Genomic DNA, 23899 nt, shown 5'->3' with positions numbered 1-23899 from the left:
TAGATTTTGATTAAAATTCAACAATTCTCATTCCCTCAGGTACACCTAATTATTGGTTGTTACAGGGGATGTCTTGTTTGCATAGGAATGGAGCTTTGCTTTTTTCTTTTTTAATTGTCAAGCACCTTTCATTCATTGGCACTTAACGAAATATTCGAGAAATGATGAAGAATAATTAGAGAAGGAAAATAACCAAATATTTATGTTAAATCTTGAAGTTAGCTCTTCTGTCTTCACCTACATATGATGGGGGGAGTCACTTAAAGTGATGCAACTTCATTGATATCATAACTCTGAAATGGACCCAAAGTCACCTAAGAAATATGTATATATAATTAACAAGCTCACTACAGGGCATGTGACTAGTTGTTAAATTCAGCTAAGCATATTTCATTTTCAGGGTTTCAAAAGAGTCAATCTCATTACTCAGGTCGGGCTCCACGGAGATGGTCCCATCCCTCTGGGGTAACAATGTTGTTTTCCACCAAAAATGAGTTTTCGGCAGGCCATGGAAGATCCATCTGCTCACTTCTCTTTTCCTCAAACCGGCTAGCTGGCTCTGCCGGGCTTTCCAGTCCCAGATCCCCATCATACAATTGACAAACTACGAAGGAAAGTAGTTTATACATGTATGTATGCATGCATGCATGTATAAAACAAGCAACTTTCATTGATACAAGTGAAAAGATTAAAGCATGAATAAGTAATTTACTGTGAGTAGTAGAGTACTAGATCTTTAACTTCAGTGATTGTGATTCAATGTATATAGCAGCTTAGATGAAAAGGAAAAAACTTTATTAGTTTTATTTATTTATAAATACATATTTATGAAATAGTTAAAAACATTTTGCACTCCGTACAATATTTTCTTCCTTTCTTTCAATATAATATTAGGAATAGGCGCCGAATGCCAAATGGGTATCTGACAAGGCATACAGTATTTTCAAATTATTAGTATTAAAATGTGTATAATACTATTTGTAGTACCAACCCAAGTCAAGATATTCATCTGGGAATGCAGCGTATGATTGGATGATCAGCTTGTATGACTTCCGGTTGACTCGTCCCATCAGCCTACATTCTCCCTTACACAATGGATATCATTGCCACTGATTTCTTTCAGGTTTGCATCCCATGCTTTCTTCCTAGGGATTCCTCTCGTTACTTTTTCTTCCTGTACTTCATTCGTATGCTTTCCAGTGAAACTTTGCATCATCTCCCTGAAATTAGTATCGCTTGATAACTTGAACACGGTTGTTTTTGCACGTTTCCTAAAACTATTTGAGTTTTTAAGTTAGATCAAGCCAAAAATAAAAAAAAATAGAAAACAGAGAGCATCCAGTTTTGAGATCATTCTTTGTAAATCACAGATGCAACTTTATAATATTGTTAGAATGGTGTTCCAAGTTTCGACTAACCTTGTTTTGGCCTTACGAACACCTAAACCAACGAATGCTTTATGTCTATCAGAAGGCTGATCAGATTTTTTATCCATTAAATTTTGAAGTCCTGTTTCATCCTCCACTGATCTCACAAAAAACACCAATCCATCCATATCCATTTGTCCACCTTCATATGTGACAGAGGACTTGTCCGGGATTTTGATGGTAAGATGATTGGAAGCCCGAATGTGAGAAAATGCAGATAGTGATGAAGTTCTAGTAGGTAGTGACTTGGGATGGTTATGCGAAGCTCTAGAATGCACTATGAAGCTCTTCCCATCTAGTGACCTCTCAACTGACTTCTTAGCTTGGCAACCAGGGTGTGCACACCTGTAAAAACTTTTTCTTCTATTTCCAATCAATCCTTTGGTGCCATGACACTTCCAAGTATATGCATCAGCTGCTTTTCCACTCTTAGTTAAATCAGAGTCCTGTTTGTAGCAACATGCTTGAAATTGTAAATTCCCCTTGCTTTGATTCCGTTCGGCAAGTTCTTCAAAACTCTGTGCTTGTACTTGCGCCTGAAATTTGAATAAATCCTTCAAATGTTAACGAAGGCCAACCAGGCTAAGAGGATAAACAAGATTAAGCACATACAATAAGATAAGTACATACAATTGGAAGTGTGGTCGCAGAAAGTTCAAATATCATTGCTGAAGAATTAGAGTGGCTAGGTGGGGGCGCATGATAGACTATGATGGAATTATCGTCTTCCTGACTGATAGTTTGCTGGTCATTGCCTGAATTGTTTTTCTGATTCAAAGACTGCACCACACATTCTCCTGTTGTTGGAGATGACAAAACCTGCAAATGGGACAAAAGAGACGAGTCATGCCAAAAATGTAAGGCATAGGCAAAATCGATAAACAAAAACTAAATGAGTCAGTTTTGAAAACAGATTAAAGTTGAAAAGAGGCTTTAAAATGGATAATGAAGCTAATGCTCCTTTATCAGGCTGGAAAACTAAGTGAAATGTTACTCAAACATCCACGCAAACAAGGGAGATCCGTTACATTTTTCAAACTCTGAATATATTAAATATTGAGTTCTAAAACTTATGAATGAAAATGAATATTACAGAAACATCATTCAGAGGTGATTGACGCGTTTTACTCGTCTCCTAAAGCTTACTTTGTCACCTCTTTCAAACCAAAAATACCTTGAGCGCTAATATGTACTTACATTGGAGTTGTCCATCAAAACAGGGTGATCTGGAAGCTCAGGTAACCAAGGACCAGAAGGAGGCATAGCAGGCAAATTAGGTGGAATTGTATTAATCACATTTGCCCCCATCCTTTGTGCCATGATATCTGACAATGATAACTCATAACTGATTTTAGGACGACAAATTAGGGGGAAAAAGTAGCTCTTATGCGTAAAAGAACTCTAAAGTCTTAAGTGTAATTTCATATTCCGCAAATTTCCATATGTAAAAGTAAAACAATACTAAAAAGGCCCTGAAAACAAGGTCAAGTTTAATGTTATGAAAGTTCCTTGAAAAAGGAATTACCTTGCGTTAGAGGGCCAATAATTTCATTGGAAATTCCTTCTATCTCTTCCAAGGAAGACCAATTTACATATGCTTGTCTCACCAACTTTTCAAGATATACCTGCAATTGCAAATGCCAGGTTCACGATTTAATGAATATTAGACTAATAGATATTTAAGACCCAAAATAAATAAATTATTTAGCTTTTCACAGAACATACTGTGTCAATGTTACTCAGGCTGTGAGTAGGATATATACTGCCATTAACCTCTGCTCCCATTAGTTGGCAAATGGGATTTAACAAGATTCTGTAATTTGAGCCTCGAAAAACATAATATTTGTTTCCCATAGCACAAGTTCTGGCGTGTTTGGTTGCATTATCCCACATTCTGTCAGACATTCTAGGGCCTAAAATCTGTTCAACATGATTTAGAAACAAGTCATTTACGATTATATTTAAGAAATACATACACTAATTAGTTCAAAAAAAGAAATACACACACTAAATTGGTATATATCAGGTTCTGGGCTAGTCAAGTGATTGCAAATTCTTACCCTTCTAAGCTCACCAGGGCTGACTACCGACATTTTCAAGAAGTCTTGCACTGTGTTAATGCCTTCAGAGGCTAGCCTTTTATGAATAATTCCATTTTTACCAATCATGTCTAGACGCCAAACTTCATCTCCCAACATTGGCGGATAATGTTTCTTGTATACTTCAATACCCAAATAATTTGTATAAGATTTTCCAAGTAATTCATATATATTGATCAACGAACAAAATTCATGTGCATTCTGTAGCTTATAAAATTGTTGAACCGAAAAGTTGACTTAATGAAAAAAAGAGAGTACTTGCATTGATTTTGTTTGGAAGGTTCTTCAAATCTCTGTGCTTGTAATTGTGCCTGAAATTTGAATAAATCTAATCAAATACTGATGAAGGCCAACCAGGCTAAGAGGATAAACAAGATTAATAATATACAAATTAAAGATATTACATACAGTTGAAAGTGCTGCTGCAGAAAGTTGAGATCTCATTGATGAAGAATCAGAGGGGCTAGGTGAGGATGCCTGACAGACAATGGTGGAATTATTGTCTTCCTGACTGATAGTTTGCTGGTCATTGCCTGAATTGCTTTTCTGATTCAAAGACTGCTCTACACATTGTCCAGGTGTTGATGGCAAAACCTGCAAATGTGACAAAAATGACAAAGTCATGTCAATAATGTAAGCTACGCATAGGCAAAATCGATTAAAAAAAAGATTCGGTTTTACAAAAAGATTAAAGTTGACAAGAGGCACTAAAACGGATAAAGAAACTAATGCTCCTTTATCAGGCTGGACCACTAAATGAAGTATTACACATTCATACACACAAACGAGATCTTCAAAGCATTTTTCTAGATGTGAATTCATTCAAAATTGAGTTCTAAAAGTTACAAATGAAAATGAACTATAGATGAAATATTAGGGTAAGAAGGATATGTTCAGTCAGGTGTCTCCAAGTCTTGGGCTATAACTTTAAGTCCTCTCTGGAAGCTCACCAGTAAATCTTGCGATTGTTGTTTCTGGTTTTCTTCTGGTAGCTGGTTATACTGCTGCTGTGGCTCTATTCTGGTTCCTTGTTCTTGATTTCTTGAAGGTGCTGTGGGAGGCATGACATTGGAGGCTAGATTACAAGTGTGCTTTCTATGGTAAGTAATCTCAAAGAATGTTGGGTCATCATCTAATCTTTGTACTGTCTTTGTCGCTAAACAACCTTGGTTGTGTCTGTGGGTACACCGGAAGAAGCTTCTAGAATCCAGAAAGAATGGTTAACATACATATATATATACACACACACATACACACAAGTCAGGCTCTGCAACCTAGGACTCTTTCAAAAAGGTTCTTCAATTTGAATGGTTTAAAGTTGAAGCAGACCAAATATCAACAGTAATATGTGATTGATAACGAAAAGGCAAATTGCACATATGATGACCAAGTGTTCAATAGGTTTGACTTGGTCATGCAACTACCAGAATGATCAATTTATGTACCAAAATTAAGGATACTGAATTTTGATCTCTTGGTCGTTAGTCACTAATGATTGAATGATATAAACAATATAACATGTATCATGTATTACATGGTATTGCTAAAATATTCATCATGCTACGTGTAAATGTCCATATAAATCATGAAATTAAGATAATTTGAAAATTTTGGATTGTTAATTTTTTAACATTTTTATTTATATCATCTAACGTCAAAAGTTTAATCACAAACATCTGTAAAATAATTAATAATTTGTCTTAAAATTAAAAAAATTCATATTTCAATTATAATTTCTTAAGTGATTGATGTAGTATGCAATAAATATTTAAATTTATTTAGATAAAATGGATATTAAATATTTCATGTAATGAATTTTAATAGTTTTGATAATTGAATTTATTTATCAAAATTTCAATTAAACACTTGATTGAGTTGGTGTCATGGGTCAACTGAACACCAACTCAGTTGAGTAATGACTAAAATACCATTACTTTACAAAGTAAATTATATTATTTTGAAGGGATTTTGTCATTTTATATAGAAAAATAAAAGAAATATACACATATAATAGGATTTGAACCCAAGCCTCTATAATTTATAACATTTGTACTTTACTATTTCAACCAAAACTATATTCAGTATTTATATCAATTTTTATAAATATACTTGTTATATAATTATATTTTTCATCCACATTGTGAGTGTGCCATAATCTAGGATATATAACCTTATATATAGTTTATTAATATATACACACTCAGAGAGAATAACTTCTAAGTGGAAGTTAGATGGGGATCGATATTAAGCACTTAACTCAATTTAAGTCATGAGTCAATGAGACATCAATTTAATTATAAATTAATAATATATGATATATGACATAATAGTCAATGATAATATTTTGTAACCAATTAATAAAATAGAGGTAAGCGCTTCATAACATATCAATAAATGATTTCACACTCAAGAAAAAATTATTTTAGATAAAATAATAGAAACTAATATATAACACAAAAATAAACAATTAATAATAGAAGGTAATAGTAAATTTTGTTATCATAATTGAAAAAATGATACAACGTATTATATATTTTATAAATATCATGAACTTTAAAATACCAAATTGAATATATAACAAAATTATAGTTTTAAAACATTAACTTACCAATTAAATTATAATTTCAAAAATTATCAGATCAAATAATAACTAAAAGATATTACTATAAAATACTATAATATTCATATTTTAAATAATTCATGTGCAAATGTGGATACAAAAATCAAATTAAAAAGATTTTATGTCTACTTTCTCTTGATATTACGCTTTAATTTTTTTTAATATTTATAATTTGATGTATCACGCACATGTCATTAAAACTAGTACAGAGAGTTTTATGCATGCTTTAAAGGTGATTGGCCAAACCTTGGATATTTTTCTCCGATGACATTTTTTTGTTCAGATATTCTCCAACAGAAACTATCATCAGGAGTCAAGGCTGAACCAGGCCTCACTTGGACTTGTTGAGTTTCGCTGCAAACAATGAACAACAAAAAGTAAATGAATAAAACAAAATTAACCTATATTGCACGAAATAATGGTTGTATATAGCTTTATAAAAGTGCCTATGTTTTTATCTTACATACCTTTTCTTGGAGGCATCTAAATTGAACTGATCCTGTTCTTTGAAATCACGATCAAAGTCTCCACTCAAGGGGCTTCCAGTAAGAGGAAGCGGGGTTGACTCTGTTGACTCCGACACTATGATTTCCAGTGCAGAGGGTTGTGGCTCAACTCCTGCTGTCAAAGAGGTAATATTGCAATTCAGCATTGAAAGTGCCTTCTCATACAAAGCTTGGATCTTTTGGACTAACAATTCTTGAGTTTCATGAGAAGAAGAAGGAGGAACATTTAGATAAACTTGGAGTTGCCTGGGCTCTCTTCCTTGTGTTAACTCATTTATCAGACTCTTTTGCTCCCATTCACCCTTCGCAAGGGTATCATATCAATCAAGCACAGCATAATTAAGCTCATTTGAGAACCCAACTTCATTGAAAAGCAAAAATATCAATCAAAAGAAGACTAATCTGGCTCATTCGGGAGCTATATTTCAGTGCAGTTGGCACCTTTTAGGTCCAATCATACAACACCATGCTGATCGGAAAAGCATGTTGTGGCATAGTTTGGCTCCTTCTAACCACACCACTAATTTCAATCGTATCGCAGCAATTCCCAATCTCACCACAATCTCCCATCACCACTAGTTTCAATCTCACATAGCTAATCCATGTGCCGAACATGGCTTAAAGGATTCATTTCTCCTTCATTAGACATAAATTATCAAGTTGTATGATTGTATGACACAGTATTAGCTAGGCAAGAAATACTTACTGGCCAAAAAAATAAGTACAACAAAAAGCAGAAATATTGTTACTCAGATAAAACAATTACTTATAAGTGGGTTAAACAAGGAAATGCTAATAATACATTTTCTCAAAGACTCAAATTGAAAAACATTACCTGAACGTTGGGATTCATCTTGTATTGAAGCTTCAGGAATACCTGAATATTCTCCCAATTTACAATGCATCAATAAGAGCATACTTGCATTCCAAATGAACAGAAAAATAAGGATAAATAAATCTAGAAAGTTTCAATACTGTAAATGGCTTGGGTCAACAAGCCCCTAGACAAATTCAGGTTTAAGCAATCCTTTTATGTTAGTTATTTATTAATATTAATCCTCAAATTGTAAAATGACATGGAAGATACATATTTCAAGAAATGCTCATTCCTCAGAGATGTCTCTGTTTCTATATCGGTATTTAGAGATAGTTGACAGCAAAAAAAAAGAAATATTAAGGTTGGGAAATAATTACCTGGGTGTGCTCCTTCATCTTGTATTGAAGCTTGAAATACATCTCCATATTCTGCCAATGTCAAATGAACCAGACTTTAGTAACAATTTTTCTCAAATAGCTTTTTTATCTTTTAGGCATTGTATAGCTGCTGTTAAATGTAATGTTTCTGATATAATTTCTAGTGCAAGCCAATGAGAGAAACAGAAAATTCGAGCAAATTTCTCCATCACTGAAGTTTTTATGATAAAATTACTGATATAAAATGATTTATTCCCTCTTTTTCTTTTTCTTTTTCTGATTTACATTCAATCTTTCACTAAGCACTTATCAACACACTCTACAGAAATCATGTATAGATTGCAAAAATTGTTGTAAACTCCACACCTCTAAAATTTTCTGACGCAAGTATTAATCATCAAAACAGATGATAAAAACATTCCTATTTATGTAAAATTCAAGGTTCAATGAAAATCGTTACTCTCTATTTTGCGTCAAACTGATAATATGACGATCAAGGAAGGGTACTGTATCTCCACCTTTTGTAGGGCAGATACTCTTAGCTGCCTCAGCAGCATCTTTCACGTTATTGGCCCTATGATCAATACAAGGTTGAGAGTGCAACTTAGACAACCCCCTGGAATTCCACTCATCATGGTTATGCAGCCCATGGTAGGTGGTGACAAAAAAGCTTGTATCTTGGGAGTCTCGCTCAACATATTTCTTCGCTAGACAAGAAGTTGACAGACACCGGTAGTATAACCTATACAGAGTGGATAAAGACATGGATAAAGGTATAATAAAATAAACAAAACTGTTTAGCAACTTCAGAATTTCTGAACAAGATTAGGTGAAGTAATCACCTTGGATAGGGATTACCCTTGACCATTTTCTGCCCCCATTTCCTCCATCTATAACCATCATCCAGTACCTTGCTTCTGATTTGATTTGCAGCTCTATTCCCTCACGTGGTTTTGCTTGCAGAACCTATGACACCCTTGTTTTCATTCTCAGTATGGTTCCTGCAGATTGTAAAACCACTGCATTAATGAAACTTTTCTTTTTGTAATCCGTAAGCTCAATTATTTAACCAAACCACTTGTAGAATTGATTTCCTCTAGTTTAATTACATCCTTGGCGCAAAAACTGAAAGAAATTTGAAGGCACTTTATATTGGAGAAATGGGGTCAGCAAATGCAGGAAAGCAAACGTTCTGGTTTAAGAAAGTGAAGGCCACTTCAAAATTTACATCAAAATAAAATGCTGAACTGACCATCTTTTGGCCTTAGGTTCATCTTCATCTACGTCTACTTCAACAATATTTGGAACCAGAAAACATTCATCATCTTCTAGACTCCTGTTATTCCCTGATGTAAAGCTCCTTGCTTGTTCTGGTGCCTGAAATTTGAACAAATTCAGAGTAATGATAATAGCAAATCAAGGCTGACAATAAGATTTGACTCAAATTAACAAAACCAAATTAAATACATATGGTTGCTCAAGGTTGAGACATCCTTGTGGGGATGGCTTATCATGCTCCTCAATACAAGGATTGTTTATAAAATCAGTTAAATCCTTTATTTTCATAAAATGTTGATTACAGTTAAATCCTTAACGTTGTTAAGGACCAGCCTTAAATTGATGATGTGGAAGGTTAGGCGATGACATCCCATGCCATCTAGAAAATTTTGGCCCACAATACACTTCAAATGGCAATCTAACGAGCCTTAGTGTGTGTGTTTTTCCCATCTCAACACACTAAAAAAGTAGTTAATTGTAATTAAAGGGTATTCAAGTAGAAGAAAAAAATCATAACTATTAGCATGCAATGTTTTTAAAGAAATTAAAAAAATTTAAATAAAACCCAACAAACAGAAAATTGAGAGAAATCAAGCAGGGAAGGTTATGCCACATAAGTCTTCCTTTTGTTGACGAGATTGACTTCAATATGAGGGATCAAATATGGACATGGACCAAAATATAACAAAATTCTGGCCACTTCGCTACAAATACTTGTATGTGTAGATTGGCATGTATAACTTAGGTTTACACAGTTTCTTTTCTGTTTAAAAGAAGAAAGTTAATCTAGATAAACCAAATTCATTACGACACAAAGTATTGGGAAAAAATGATTGAGATGGTTCAATTTCTCAAATAAGCTAAAAAATTTAAAGTTGCATGCAAACTATATTTACGGTTACAAAGTGAGTATATTTCATATAAATTCACTTAAAATAAAATAAAAAAATCAATGTTTGTAATCTTTAAAATAATACTTAATCTCTACTATTATCCACTAATAGAATAAAGATGATTCTGGTTTTGTCCAACAATTTGGGCTTTATTTTAGCAAAAAACAGAACAAATAAAAACTTGGGCCTCTAGAAAGAAATCATGTTGCTTGTATCCTTACCTGACTTAGCAAATTGCCAAGGCTTTTAATTTCGTGGTTTAAAGAGGTCAGTTACTTCCAGTTGAAATACAGACATTCATGACAGTAAAACCTCTGAATAAAACAAGAAGAAAACATATATGCTGTTTTTGGAATATATACTTACATGGGAAGTCCTACATAAAGGATTGGATGGAAATACACATGCCGACGGAGATTCTTTCACATCTGTCCCCATCATTCTCTCCTCAGTATAATCTAACAGTTATTAACCACAATTGCCCAAATGAGTTAAACAAACCGAAACTATAAGTTGTTTCATAAGAGTTGCAAAGAAAAATTACCCAAGCACTGGCTTCGATGATCGTGTGCTGAAACCTCAAGCGGCTTTTGATCACCTACCAATGTTCAAATGAGCAATGTTAAAATCATCACTTCTCATCAGTCAATAACAAACTTTTTTTTAATGAGGGCACATTTTCTCATATTATTTAGGCCATAATATACATACATGAGAACATAGAGCATTTTCATACGGTACCTAGGAATTTGACACAAGCACGAGACAGTTTAATGGCATAGACTTATGGTTTAATACCATATTCCCAAGGAATCCAATCACTGTCCTCATGGACATTCAGATAGACTGCCAACTAAAAGAAGATTAGCTCTTGGAGAGCTCCATGCTTGTCAGAATTTTGTAATTATGTTGAGTAGTCCAGGGGTAATCTATTTCTTGCTTGTGATTTCACACAGCAAGTTTGGAATTCAAGTTCTTCTGCAGTTTACAGAGACAACAAAGTGACTGGATCTGGACCATAGAATTTTATTGGGTAAAGCAAAGGCTAGAAAATAAGGCTTTTATCTCAGTTATTACGCCAGTTGCTGGGACTGCCAACATTTATATGATTTGGTCAGAAATATGAAAGGATGTTTCCGGAGCTTAGTCTGTTCCAAGTTTCTTGGCTTACTGCATTTTTAATAGTTTGTACTTTTTGTAGCCAGCTTAGCTATGCCAGCTTTTCTTGGGATGATAAGAACTACACAATTGCCCAAAAAAAGGGTTTAAGTACACAATAAATTGATCTCACACATATGCTAATAAATTAGATGATAAATGAAAAGGGGGAAAAAGGTGAAAAGATGTATTACCTAGTTGTTGGTCTTCATTTTGTATGGTTGCTTCGTGTGGATCTCTACCTTCTACCATTTGGGTCATCAAATCTTTCTGGTTATCGATAGGGGAAAAGATATGCATCAGATAACCTGGCCCATCTCCCCACTCTGTTTCATTCCAATTCATACCCTCCCACCACTCACATCCTCCTTTGATTATCTTCAAAGTTTTGCTTGACAATTCCATTTTTGATATACTTTTAAGCTTTGGGCAATTGTAACAGCCTATGCTTTCTAACTTTGGTGCTATCAATAGGCCATTAGAAATGCTGACCAGCTCAGGAAGGTAAAGAAGCAGCAATCTTTTCAAACTTGGAAGAAATATTTTATCTGACATGATTGGCTTGGCGGATGCATGACTTACGAGGCTTGTGACTCGGGGGCAGTCCTCAACAATTATCTCCTCCAAGTTGATAAAATTTTCAAGCAAAGTAAGGCTGAAAATTTTACTCAGCTGGGGGCATGCATGCAGCGCCAGGAATTTCAACTTAGACATACATCCAAAACGATCTGCTCCTCTCCAAATACACTGCAAATCCTCCATGTAATAAATGCTCAAATATTCTAGGGATTCAAGCATGTGTTGTACAGAACCAGGGTCAGATTCAGATTGGTCATCTTCATTTCTTTCATAACGCATCTCTCCATCAATTAGGGTTTCCATTTTATTACATTCTGCCAACAAGCAAAATTTTAGCCCCTTCATATTCTCGATCCCGAATTCAGATAAATTCATAGCAGTTGTGTGGTGGTCCAAGAAAAATGAAGTAGAATATTTCAGTACCCCTTTTATTTGAGTTGGGATGGTTTCACCATTCACAAACCTCAAGCATTTGTCCCATTTTCTGAATTCTGCTTCAACTTCATGAGGTACACGAGATATGATTCTCCTTTTATGATGGCCAACAGTAAATCTAAAGCGTGACAAGGAAGGATATATCAATGATGCATAATCTAAAAGTTGGAACGTGGGCAGGTACAAGCTAAGAGTCCTCAATGTTTTTGAGTTGCATACTTCCTTCAGAACGGCTTCCACGGAATCATCCCACCTCTTGTCTGCGGGATTCACATCAATGCTTAACTCTGCAAGTTGTGAGAGATTGGATATTGTCTCAGGGTGAATCAAAATGTTCGATTTCAACGTCTTTTTGCCACATAAATGATAGAATGATACTTTCAATAGTTTTAACTTGAGTAGCTTTCCAGTCTCTTTAGGCAAATCCATGATCTGAGTTTCATCAAGATCAAGCTCTTCAAGATTTTTGAGTTTCCCAACTTGAGGTGATAGTTCCATGAAGAGATCACAACCTTGTAACAAGAGTTTTTTTAATGCAAGCAGCTTACGAAGAGATTTTGGCAAAGATTTGATGCTAGTACGGGACAAATCTAATATTTGGAGAAGTTGCATGCGCTGAAAGAACAAGGAAGGAATAACTGTCAGCTCATAATTTCCCTGCAAATACAATGCAATCAATGAAGAGCTGTTTGGACATCTTGGCAGCTCAGACACTATATGTTTATCATCAGCTAAATGGATCTCTTTGGCTGCCCATTCCACCTTTTGTACCTCGGCCAATCCAGTCCCACTTGCCTGGGTAACAGACCGCTGCATTTTAGTTAAGTCTGGAGTATGACACCACAAAAGTTAATCGGGCAATTCAAAAGGATCTTGCCTCACACAATGCGTTGTTTGTAAAGCATCACTTGCTGTCTGAACAGAAGAAAATAATATCCTTCATTATGTATATTGAACAAATAATCTTTGAGGAATTGAGAAATAAAAGTTAAGTTAATTACTACTATAAAAAGATGTATATTCTCCATGTATTTCTTGTTCACATTTTTGGAGCTGTGATTTTCATGGAAAAATATTTCTGCAGTTTAATATTTCAGACAAATAAAATTGACTTAAAGAGCAATCAAAAGTATTGTATACTTTTCTTTATTAACACCTATCACCATCATTTATTATATCAATTACAACAAGCCAAGTATAAACATATTGAAATAACCTCCAAAATTAATATGAACTTAACTACAGAAGTTAAACAACAGTTCTAGCAATTATTTTTCTTTAGCCTAAACCATTTCAACATTTATCCGCATACAGGATCTAAATTCAAGAGGGCTAATCATTCTTATTTACCCATTTAAATAGGACCCAAACCATTAAATTAACAGTGTTATCCCAAATCGATTAATGAGTTCAGAATTTAGGGGGTTATTTTGGTTTCAAAATCGTTACTAAAATATGCAAGTTCTATCATATTGTAAATATATCGTGATATATAAAATAAATTACAGCATCAGTCATTCAAGTTTCTTGAACTTTCTAATTAACCATTAACATTATCATGTTAGAAACTATATTTTAAGTGTCATGTTAGAAACTACATTTTTACAACAATCCAAACTAGTCTGGTTGGTTCATATAATTACTTAGGAGACACATTCAACGAGTTCAGGATTCAAATCTCGACTTCTGCAAAACACCTTCCTTCTGCCCGATCTGTGGGCTGCCACCTTCTTTGTACTAAAAGAAGAAAATATATTATTTAGAACAAAATGAAGAGAGAAAATACTGAAAGCCAACACCTGATAGTTTGTTCTAGAGTTAAAAAAATGGCTTTCCTCAGGCTTTATCCACTGCATTTCACCGTCTCTTTTCTTCTCCAGTTTCTTTTTTCTTACCATCGTTGCCTACCATTGTTTCACCAAGTCACCCACTCGCTCGTACTTTCAACTTGGTCTTCTCAGGGGTTATTCATCAAACACTTGTCGGACGGACAATAAAGACCTTTGATTGTCGGAATGTTAACATTGTTTTCCCGGGGTCTTTGCTTTAAACAACAAAAATTATGAAAATTTCGTTTCGCTTGTTGGTTTTCGACTTGATCTTTTCTGGGGTTACTCATCAAACACTTCTCGGAAAGGCAGTAGAAGACCTTTGATAATTTATTGTAATGTAAAATAAACATTTTTTTCCCGGTTATATGCTTAAAAGAAGAAAAACTTTTGAAACTTTGTATTGCTTATTGGTTAGTTTCCAGATGTCAGCTAAAAGCAAATTGATCATCCTCTCTCCAAATTTTTAATTAGCCATGACTGATGGCGATCCCCAGCGGCAGGCGGAAAGCAAGACGAAGCTTTGCCAATGGAAGTGCTGACATCAGTGTATTCCCTTGCGGCCCAAAACCTCCTTCAAGTTTCAATCTATCTAATTCCTCTCTCCCTAAACTCTTTTTCTTCTTTTATTACACTTTTCCTCCCCCTTTTTGCCTCCGTTTTCTCTCTCTTTTATTTTCTTGTTCCCTGCTTTGGTTCCCCTTTTAAACTTTCTTTTCTTTGTCTTTTCTATTTTTTTTTCTTTTTTGATATTCAATAGACAAAGTCACGTACTACAACCTGCTTTTTATGCATTTATTTATGTTTAACAAATACAAAATAATATAATAAATACGATTAAATATAATTCATTATCTTTATTTGCGAAAGTATCTTTAAAACTATTGTTATTAGAAAATAAAAACAAACAAAAAAATTGAAAACACATTAAGCACACATGAAGTGGTATTATGGTGATTAAAGATTCAAAACATGGAACCCTTTCTCTTATTTTATTTCTAATTCGGATTAACTAATCTTGAACAACGATCAAGAATGATTAAACCATTTAAACCTACTACTAACACACAAAGTTTAGCTTATCAACCATTCAAATGCAATAAGAAAAGAGAAAAATAGGTAAACTGACCTGCAAATTTGTTTGACTAGAAGAAGCAGAAGAACACCATGGTCATGGGTAGTTGAAGTTAGAGATAGGGTTTGTGTTTTGTTGATGACCAAAAATGATAAAGTCTAGATACCATAATTTTGATAAATTATTTATCATCAAAGCAGAAGCTTATCATGCTCATTTATGTTATGACCCAGTTAAGTTCGAATTTTTATCTCTTGTGATGTCTTGTTTTTAACTAGTATTTCCCTTTCAAAGCATGTATTCTTCCATGCAACCAACATTTTTCCACAGTCAATTTAGCTTTGCTTTCCACGCAATCAATCAAAATTCTGCCACAACTACCACGCTTTTCCTATTAAAATCAAGTCACATGAACCCTTCTCCTCTATCGTTGACTCCGGGCTCCATACAACGACAACCGCAACCATAGGTATCTCCCCACCTCCTCCTACTTTCTCTCCCCCTTCCAACTCAAATAACATCAGAATAGAGTCCCCATCTTCAACTGATCCAAACCTCAACCTTTTCTTACCTACCAGTGTGAAGACCCTCAGAACCACCCAATTATTCTCTTTCCCCATGCAAACTGAAGCTGAAATTTCAACACGAGCCACCATTACCAACCATTTATCAATACCAACCCTAAATTGAGTCATCAAAAGGACCCAATATGCAAGACTGTAAAGGTATATCAACACCCACGTGCTTTAATTTCTTGCTTCGAGCCTCTGATGGGTCTCATACCGTTGATGCAACCATGTATGATGTATCTTCGTGTTATTGGCTAACTCAGTATTTTTCAATATAGAAGCAGTTGATTTTTGCAAGTTATAAAGTAACAATTATACGAGTACCTATAACTGGGGCATATAACACCTTAAGAACAGCAACACACAAACGATTGGAGTTTTGCTTTGTTCAAAATCATGTTCAATCTCATAAAGTAATCATCAAACACACTCATGCTACTGATCAACTTGTAGATACACTAAAAACTATTGCCTAAACCAGCTCTTCTTCGGATCCTGTCCAAGTGGGGTGGTGTTGTAACACAACTAACTTGATGGGGGTGTATTAAGCACGTGTTTGAATATTCTAGTTTTATCCTTTATTTGAATTTTTTCACATGATAATTTGTTTTTTGAAATTGTTGTTATTATCATTTATTTTGATTTTTATTGTCAAATAATACTTCTATAAAATAAGATCATCCCTAGGAAGAGCTTGGTGTCATTCAATAAAACTATTTTCTTTGTTAATTGTCCTTTGGGACATTTTGGTAACGGTTATGTGCGGTTGGAGTATTATTTTGTTCACATGTTTTAATCTTTGGTTAGTTATAAATTAATCACAATGGGTAATTTTAACTACTTATATGACTTGTTTGTGGCAAGAAGAAAGATTTTTTGAATTTATTTTAAAGGTTTTATTTTTTATAATAGTTTTTATTCATTTTTCTAATTACATGTTTAAATTTGTACAAATTATAACTTTTTTGTTAAATAAACTTTTTTACACTAGTAACCAATCATATCACATATGCTTATCATCTCTTAAATGGATTTCTTTGGCAGCTCATTTTTTTTCCCTTTTGTAGCTTGGTTAATCCAGACTCACTTGCCTTAGGAACAAACTGCTGCATTACGGCTCAAGCATGAAGCAAGTTACCGCATAAGTATCTCGAGAGATTCCAAAGGATTCTGCCTGCTAAGATACTTTGTTACTAAAGCATCAGTTACAAATCGGAGAATAGAATATAATCTTCTTCGTTATGCATGTTGACCTAATAATTTTGAGGAATTGAGCAAGATAAAAGGAAAAGATGTACAACCTCTATGTACCTTTTCCGTATTTTTGGTGCTGTGACTTTCATACAAGAATATTTTTACAGTTCAAATATTTCTATCTCATACAAAAGGTTGACTTAAGAGGAAACAAAAGCATATGGTGCATTCATTTTTCGTCCTTCCTGTTAGATTTTACAAAATATTCATAAAAGAAGACTTTCTTACTTTTTATTATATCTCGTTTAATGCATGCAGAAGTCTCATGCATTTATAGTCATACGTACAGTGAAGAAACTGCTGATAACAGACTAACTGCAACCGATAACCATAATAACAGTCTTAACTACTTTGATAACTACTCTAACATTCCCCTTGCTTATTTGTTTTTATATTACAAAAATCTCTTGATGGTAGCACTCGAAGAGCACATCTGAAGGAAGAAAATTGCTTAGGCGTGATTGGTTTTGTAAGGACATCTGCAATTTGTTGAGCAGAAGGAACAAAATTGACTTGTAAACAACCAGCAAGTATCTTTTCACGAACAAAATGATGGTCAATTTCAACGTGTTTCATTTTGGTATGATGAGTGGGATTTTCAGCAACGGATACTGTAGAAGAATTGTCGCACCAGATGGTTGGTATCTTAGATATTGACATTCCAACTTCATGCAGCAACTGTTGAATCGATAGGAGTTCAGACACGCAGTTAGCTAAGCTGCGATATTCTGCTTCAGCAGAGGACCGAGAGACTACTGACTGTTTCTTTAAACACCAAGCCACAGGATTTGTCCCAAGGTATATCACATATCCAGAAGTGGAACGACGATCTTCGATAGAAGAGGCCCAGTCAGCATCCGAATATCCCACCAGTTCTAGTTGTCCTGCTGTAAGACACAAACCATGGTCCATGGTGCCAGCTAAATATCTTAATACACGTTTGACTGCTCTCCAGTGAGTGTCGCTTGGTGCACTCATGTATTGGCTAAGTTTATTAGTGCAGAATGACAAGTCGGGTCGTGTAATACAAACATACTGAAGCATGCCCACAACACTTCTATATAAGTGCACATCCGAGAATGGAGGACTGCCATCAGAAACTACTAGCTTAGGCGTGCTTACCATCGGAGTTGGCGTGGATGCTGCTCCAAGCATTCCAGTCTTCTCAAGCAGTTCAGTAACATATTTCTTTTGACTGAGCATCAGCCCCTGTGAAGTGCGTTGAACATTAATGCCCAAAAAAAACTGAGGGCTCCCATGTCCTTGAGAGCAAATTTGCTGTGAAGACGCTGCACAACATCTTCAATGTCTTGATCATGACTTCCAGTGAGTACAATATCATCAACATAGACCATGAGTAGAAGACACTTCCCATCAGACACACGAATGAACAAGGAGGAATCACTTTAGATGCTCGAAACCCGAGTTGAGTCACGAGATACTCCTTAAGAGTCTGAAACCAGGCACGAGGAGCTTGTCTCAAACCATACAGTGCTTTATTTAGTTTGCACACCAGTTTCTGACCAGAGACACTTGGGACTTCAAAGCCAGGAGGTTGGTCCATGTATATTTCTTCAGTAAGCTTACCATTGAGGAAAGCATTGTTGATGTCGACTTGGCGTAGAGACCACCCCTGCATAACTGCAAGTGAAAGAACAGTGCGAATGGTGGAAGCTCGAACCACTGGACTATACGTATTATGAAAATCAAACCCAGCATGTTGAGAAAACCCTTTTGCAACTAACCGAGCCTTATATCTGTCAATGGAGCCATCAGACTTTCTTTTAACTTTAAACAACCATTTACACCCTACTGCCCTCCGATTCTCTGGAAGGGAACACAAAGTCCAGGTATTATTTCGAGCCAAAGCTTGGAGCTCACTATAAACTGCTTCCTGCCAACACTCAAACATCATTGCCTCATGAATATTGGAAGGATCATCTTTTGGGGAAGAAGCTGCTGTACTAAGATACACCTTTGGCTTAAAATCTTCAACTTTGCTTCTGGTAATCATGTGATGATTGTTGAGAGTCAAGGGTTGGAGGGGTTTCTCCTGTTGTTGAAAGGAAGTGGGTATAGGTGCGGATTGTGGGGATGGTACGGCTTGTTGAGAAGAAGGTGTTAAAGGTGATAAAGTAGGTGTACTATGTATTACATTATGGGAAGCAGATTGTGAGTGAGACATTGAATGTGATGGGATAGGTGTAGTGGAGGTAGGTGGCGTATTTGGTGGAGGTGTAGGCATATTGTTAGAACATGACACATGGGGTGAAGGAACAACTAAAAGTTTAGCACTGACTTGTGAACTAGAAATAGGTGATGTGACTGGTGAGCAATGACTTTTGTATGGAAAAGTATTTTCATTAAAGGTGACATGACGTGTAACATAGACTCTACCATGGGGGTCTTTACATTTATAACCTTTATGTACTAAGGAGTAACCTAGAAAAACACAGGGTATTGAACGAAATTGTAACTTTGCTTTGGTAAACGGCCAAATGTTGGGAAAGCATAAACAACCAAAAGTCCTAAGGTAAGAGTAATCGGGTTTTGTTTGGAATAGTTTTTCATACGGTGAGACATCACCCAAAGGATGAGAGGGTAACCTGTTAATCAAGAATATAGCACTGCAGAATGCTTCATTCCAAAACATCAGAGGCATTGATGCATGAGCTAACATAGAAAGACCTGCTTCAACAACCTGCCTGTGTTTGCGCTCAACAAGACCATTCTGAGCAGATGTGTAGGGACAAGTGAGTCGGTGTACAATACCTTGTTGATTCAGATAAGTTTTCAATGCCTGAAACTCTCCTCCCCCATCTGTCTGCAGAGACTTGAGCTTTGTACCAAGTATTCTTTCAGCTTGGCGATGAAATTGTGGAAACACAGTTTGAACTTCAGTCTTGTTCTTCAGAAAATAAAGCCATGTATATCGAGAATAAGCATCGGTGAAGGCAACATAATACCGAAAGCCATTGGAAGTAATCGGAGCTGGTCCCCAAACATCAGCCACAACCAGTTGTAGAGGTGATGTATACACAGTTGCTGACTTTGAAAAAGGAAGCTTACATTCCTTACCAAGATGACATGCAACACAATCAACAAATTTATTACTATCAGTAAACGGTATATTACATCGTATAAGTGCTTTTGTAAGATTAGCACGACAGGGGTGTCCTAGTCGATTGTGCCAAACACTAAGAGGAAGTTTGACACAAGTCGAAAAACACTGAGCAGACTTAGAAGATGCATGAGTTCCATTAGACTGATTAATATGAAGTCTGTATAACCCATGATGAATGAACCACGAAGAAAAATCTCCTTTGTCTTCAAATCACGCACCTGGCACTAATCGGAAAAAATTCAAACATGACCTGATTGTCTTTAGCAAACTTGGAGACAGATAATAGATTTTTAGTAATTCCAGGAACGAGTAACAAGGATCGCATGTACAGAGGTCGAGAGTGAGTAAGCAAGGATGACTGTCCAGCAGACATAACAGGTAAAGCTGAACCATTTCCAACAAATACCTTACCTGGGCCTTTGAAAGATCCAGTATCACCAATGGAGCTGGCTGAATTTGTTAAATGATGCGTGGCACCTGAATCCAGATACCAAGAATTATCAGCTACAGTTTCAGGGGTTGCTACATACGCCTGAGGTGGTGTTGGGGCTGTACCAGAGGACGGCATGGGAACCTGTTGTGGAGGACTACCAACAAACGGATTAGCCCAAGTAGACGATGGAAGAGTGGAAAAACACCAACCTGATGAATTCCATTGAGGTTGAGAAGAAGTGAACCAAGGCGTAGTAGAAGGATCGGAGCCAACCATGCTGATGTTTGCTTGTGGAGGAGGCCTGTAGTTAGTACTCTTGTAAGAAGAGTCAAACCGATGATAACAGCGAGCAACAAGATGACCAGCCTTCCCACACAACTGACATTGAATCTTCGAGTGAAAAGAACGACCTCGCCCACGCCCTCGACTCATAGAAGATGGTTGATAAGAAGGAATGGAATCATTAGAACCTGTAGAGTCAGACGTTTGATGCGATACCACGTTAGCAGAACTAGAAATTTCAGTACTTACAAGCTGTTGTCACGCTTCAGTATCAAGAAGCATAGACACTACTCCTTGAACCGTGTAGGGCACCTGGCTGGAAGTAAAAATTATAATAACAGATTCATAATCTGGAGAAAGTCCATTGAGAATTGCAGTGATGTGCTCATGCTCACTAATGATTTCACCACAATTGGCAAGATGATCACAACAGCCTTTAATCTTGACTAAAAAATCTTTCATGCTCATTTCACCCTTGCGCTGAGAGTGCAAGGTCCGCCGATAAAACATCAACTTGGAAGTGGTTTTACTCCCATACAAGGTGACAACCGCTTTCCAGATCTTCGCACTTGTATCCATGCCAATAAGGTGAGGTAGGACAAACGGACTGCTAGAAGATAATAGCCACGATGCAAGCGCACTATCTTGTTGCTCAAAATGAGCAAACTCCGGATTTTCACAACAACCCCCACCTTCATCGGAAATAAATTGAGTAGGAGAATCTTGATTCTCATCCAAGAAACGCTGAAGCTTGTGTGCTTTGACTGCGAGAAGAACTTGTTGTCGCCACAACAAATAGTTGCTATCATCAAGAAGGATACTGATCTTCTTTGATGAAAAAATCCTACTATCGACAACTCCATCAACAGAGCTGCAAGCCATACTTAACATACACAGCGGAAAAATCAAGCAAAAAACACCAAGAAACACCTTACATCTGATACCATGTTAGATTTTACAAAATATTCATAAAAGAAGACTTTCTTACTTTTTATTATATCTCGTTTAATGCATGCAGAAGTCTCATGCATTTATAGTCATACGTACAATGAAGAAACTGCTAATAACAGACTAACTGCAACCGATAACCATAATAACAGTATTAACTACTTTGATAACTACTCTAACACTTCCACACCCATCACCATCATTCATTTATTTTGAATTGCAACAAGCCTTAGGCAACAAAATTGAATTAAGAGGAAACAAGCCTTGAGCGTAAAGTTAAACAGGCGAGTAAGACTTTATGCGAACAAAAAAGAACAAAAAGGGGTCCAAGAAAATTGAGATAATTCCTATACCTTTTAAAAGCCCCTACAAAATTTCTCTGCACAACCTGAGGGCATGCAGTGACAAGAAAACAACCTACCACAGTAAAAACATAAAGAGAGAGACTTGGATTACATCAGATGGCTAGCTAGCACTCTGCTCAGCTACTGAGGAGTCGGGAAAGGTTGTTCACTAACGAAAGGGACTAGTTGAGAGCCAAAAAGGAACAAAGATACTTGGGGGATCTAATTCAGTGGAAACAATGGGATGGGTACTAATTAACCAGTAGGTAAACTAACCACATTGAGATATAATTGTTTAAGGTTTTATTCTTTCTCACTTATTTTATAGTGTGTAAAAAAGTTATTAATAAATAAATTTTGAGAATATAATAAAGTCCAATGGCCGTTGACGTTTTGCATTGACAGAAATAGTCCATTGAACATAATAAGAATATCAATTTTATAAATAAAAATTTGTAATATTTTTATAGAATAATCTATGAATATAAAATATGGTGGAAGAATAGAAAGAAATTAGTTTTATAGTGTTTTCTGCAAATAAAATTTCACATAGGAGATCTCATGTCTCTTTATAAGAATATAACTACCCAAATTAATAGTCATATCTTTAGACATTAACATAATTATTTAATAGATATCTACTTAAATGATTATGACCATTTATTATTAATTAAGTGACATAACATTGAGGAGATGCGATTGTGGTGTTTGCTAGTCGTAGATATAACATCGGACTCCGACATGGGGCAATCCATGGTAGTCGTAGATATCATGTCGGACTCATCAGACTTCAATATGGGGAAATTCTGTTGGAATTTCGACACTAATGAAGAAAGAATTGTAGAGAAGAAACGAGAAATTTAGCAACAAAATTGTCTACTAAGGTTTTTTTTCTTACTTATCACTCACATATTTGAACAAATGTAAAATGTGTATTTATAACAAAAAGATGCAAAATATGGAAAGAAATAACTTAAAATTTTATTCTAATAAATGCTAAATATATTGTACTAATAAATATTAAATCTTCTAGAAAGAAAATATATTTTGCTAATCTAACTTGCAAGTAAGTTCTAAAAATTCAGATCATATTTTTATAAGTTCGCCAACTTTGCATGAACGATTATCTTGCAACATTCCTCTAATTTGGCCTTCATGTTGCGAACACCAATTTTATTCATCAACTCTTCAAACCTTGACTTTCCAAGTGGTTTGGTTAGGATGTCTGCAAGTTGATCTTCAGTACTGCAATAAACCAAAGTTACTTCTTTACTATGTTCGACTTATTTCACAAAGTAATACTTGATTTTAAAATGTTTTGTCTTTCCATGAAATACTAGGTTCTTCGTAATTGTTATGGTAGGCTGCTTGTCGCAAAAAAATTGAGTTCCTTTAACCTGCACATGATTCAAATTAAACTAAATTTTTCTCAACCAAATTGCTTAATTAATTGTTGTTGTTGTAGCTACATACTCAACCTATGCTATGGATTGAGCTACTATTGATTTCTTCTTCAAACTCCAAGAGAGTACCCCAGATTCTAATGAGAAGAAATATCTGGAAGTACTTTGCATATCATCCATTAATCTTGCCTAATCATTGTTAGAGTACTCAATAAGTTTTAAGGAGTTCACCATTGCGAATCAAACACCAAAATCAATTGTTCCTTTGACGTATCTCAGCACCCTCTTCGTTGCTTTGAAAAAAAAATATTACAGCAGTGCATAAATCTTGATAATAGGCCAACTGCAAATATCATATTTGGTTGTGTTGCTGTTAAGTACAACAAACAACCCACAAGACTTTGATAGTTCTTCTCGTCAATTTTTTGAAAATTTTTATCGCTACAGAA

At 35.4% G+C, this 23899-nt stretch overlaps 1 protein-coding gene across 15 annotated transcripts in view; it reads right to left on the bottom strand.

Annotated features, from left to right (window-relative positions):
* Positions 1-773: 773 nt before the first annotated feature.
* LOC105764736 (uncharacterized) overlaps positions 774-23899 on the bottom strand; it is an 80415-nt gene continuing 57289 nt past the window's right edge. For 3 of the 15 annotated variants that reach the window (XM_052625576.1, XM_052625577.1, XM_052625578.1), the window contains exons 9-21: positions 7488-7529; positions 6614-6767; positions 6393-6500; positions 4477-4726; positions 3935-4120; positions 3789-3837; positions 3488-3648; positions 3153-3347; positions 2953-3052; positions 2625-2752; positions 2058-2246; positions 1419-1963; positions 774-1277 (exon numbers count right to left, since the gene is read on the bottom strand). In XM_052625576.1, the coding sequence (XP_052481536.1) occupies positions 1070-1277; positions 1419-1963; positions 2058-2246; positions 2625-2752; positions 2953-3052; positions 3153-3347; positions 3488-3648; positions 3789-3837; positions 3935-4120; positions 4477-4726; positions 6393-6500; positions 6614-6767; positions 7488-7529 (2315 nt within the window). In that variant the 3' untranslated portion in view covers positions 774-1069. Of the gene's footprint in view, positions 1278-1418; positions 1964-2057; positions 2247-2520; positions 2753-2952; positions 3053-3152; positions 3348-3487; positions 3649-3788; positions 3838-3934; positions 4121-4476; positions 4727-6392; positions 6501-6613; positions 6768-7487; positions 7530-7846; positions 7898-8364; positions 8589-23899 lie in introns of those variants that run through there. The other 12 variants (XM_052625587.1, XM_052625589.1, XM_052625580.1 and 9 more) reach the window with 11 other exon arrangements.

Source organism: Gossypium raimondii, chromosome 12 (genome assembly GCF_025698545.1).
Source record: "Gossypium raimondii isolate GPD5lz chromosome 12, ASM2569854v1, whole genome shotgun sequence".
Lineage (NCBI taxonomy): Eukaryota > Viridiplantae > Streptophyta > Magnoliopsida > Malvales > Malvaceae > Gossypium > Gossypium raimondii.
This window is presented reverse-complemented; position numbering and strand designations above follow the sequence as displayed.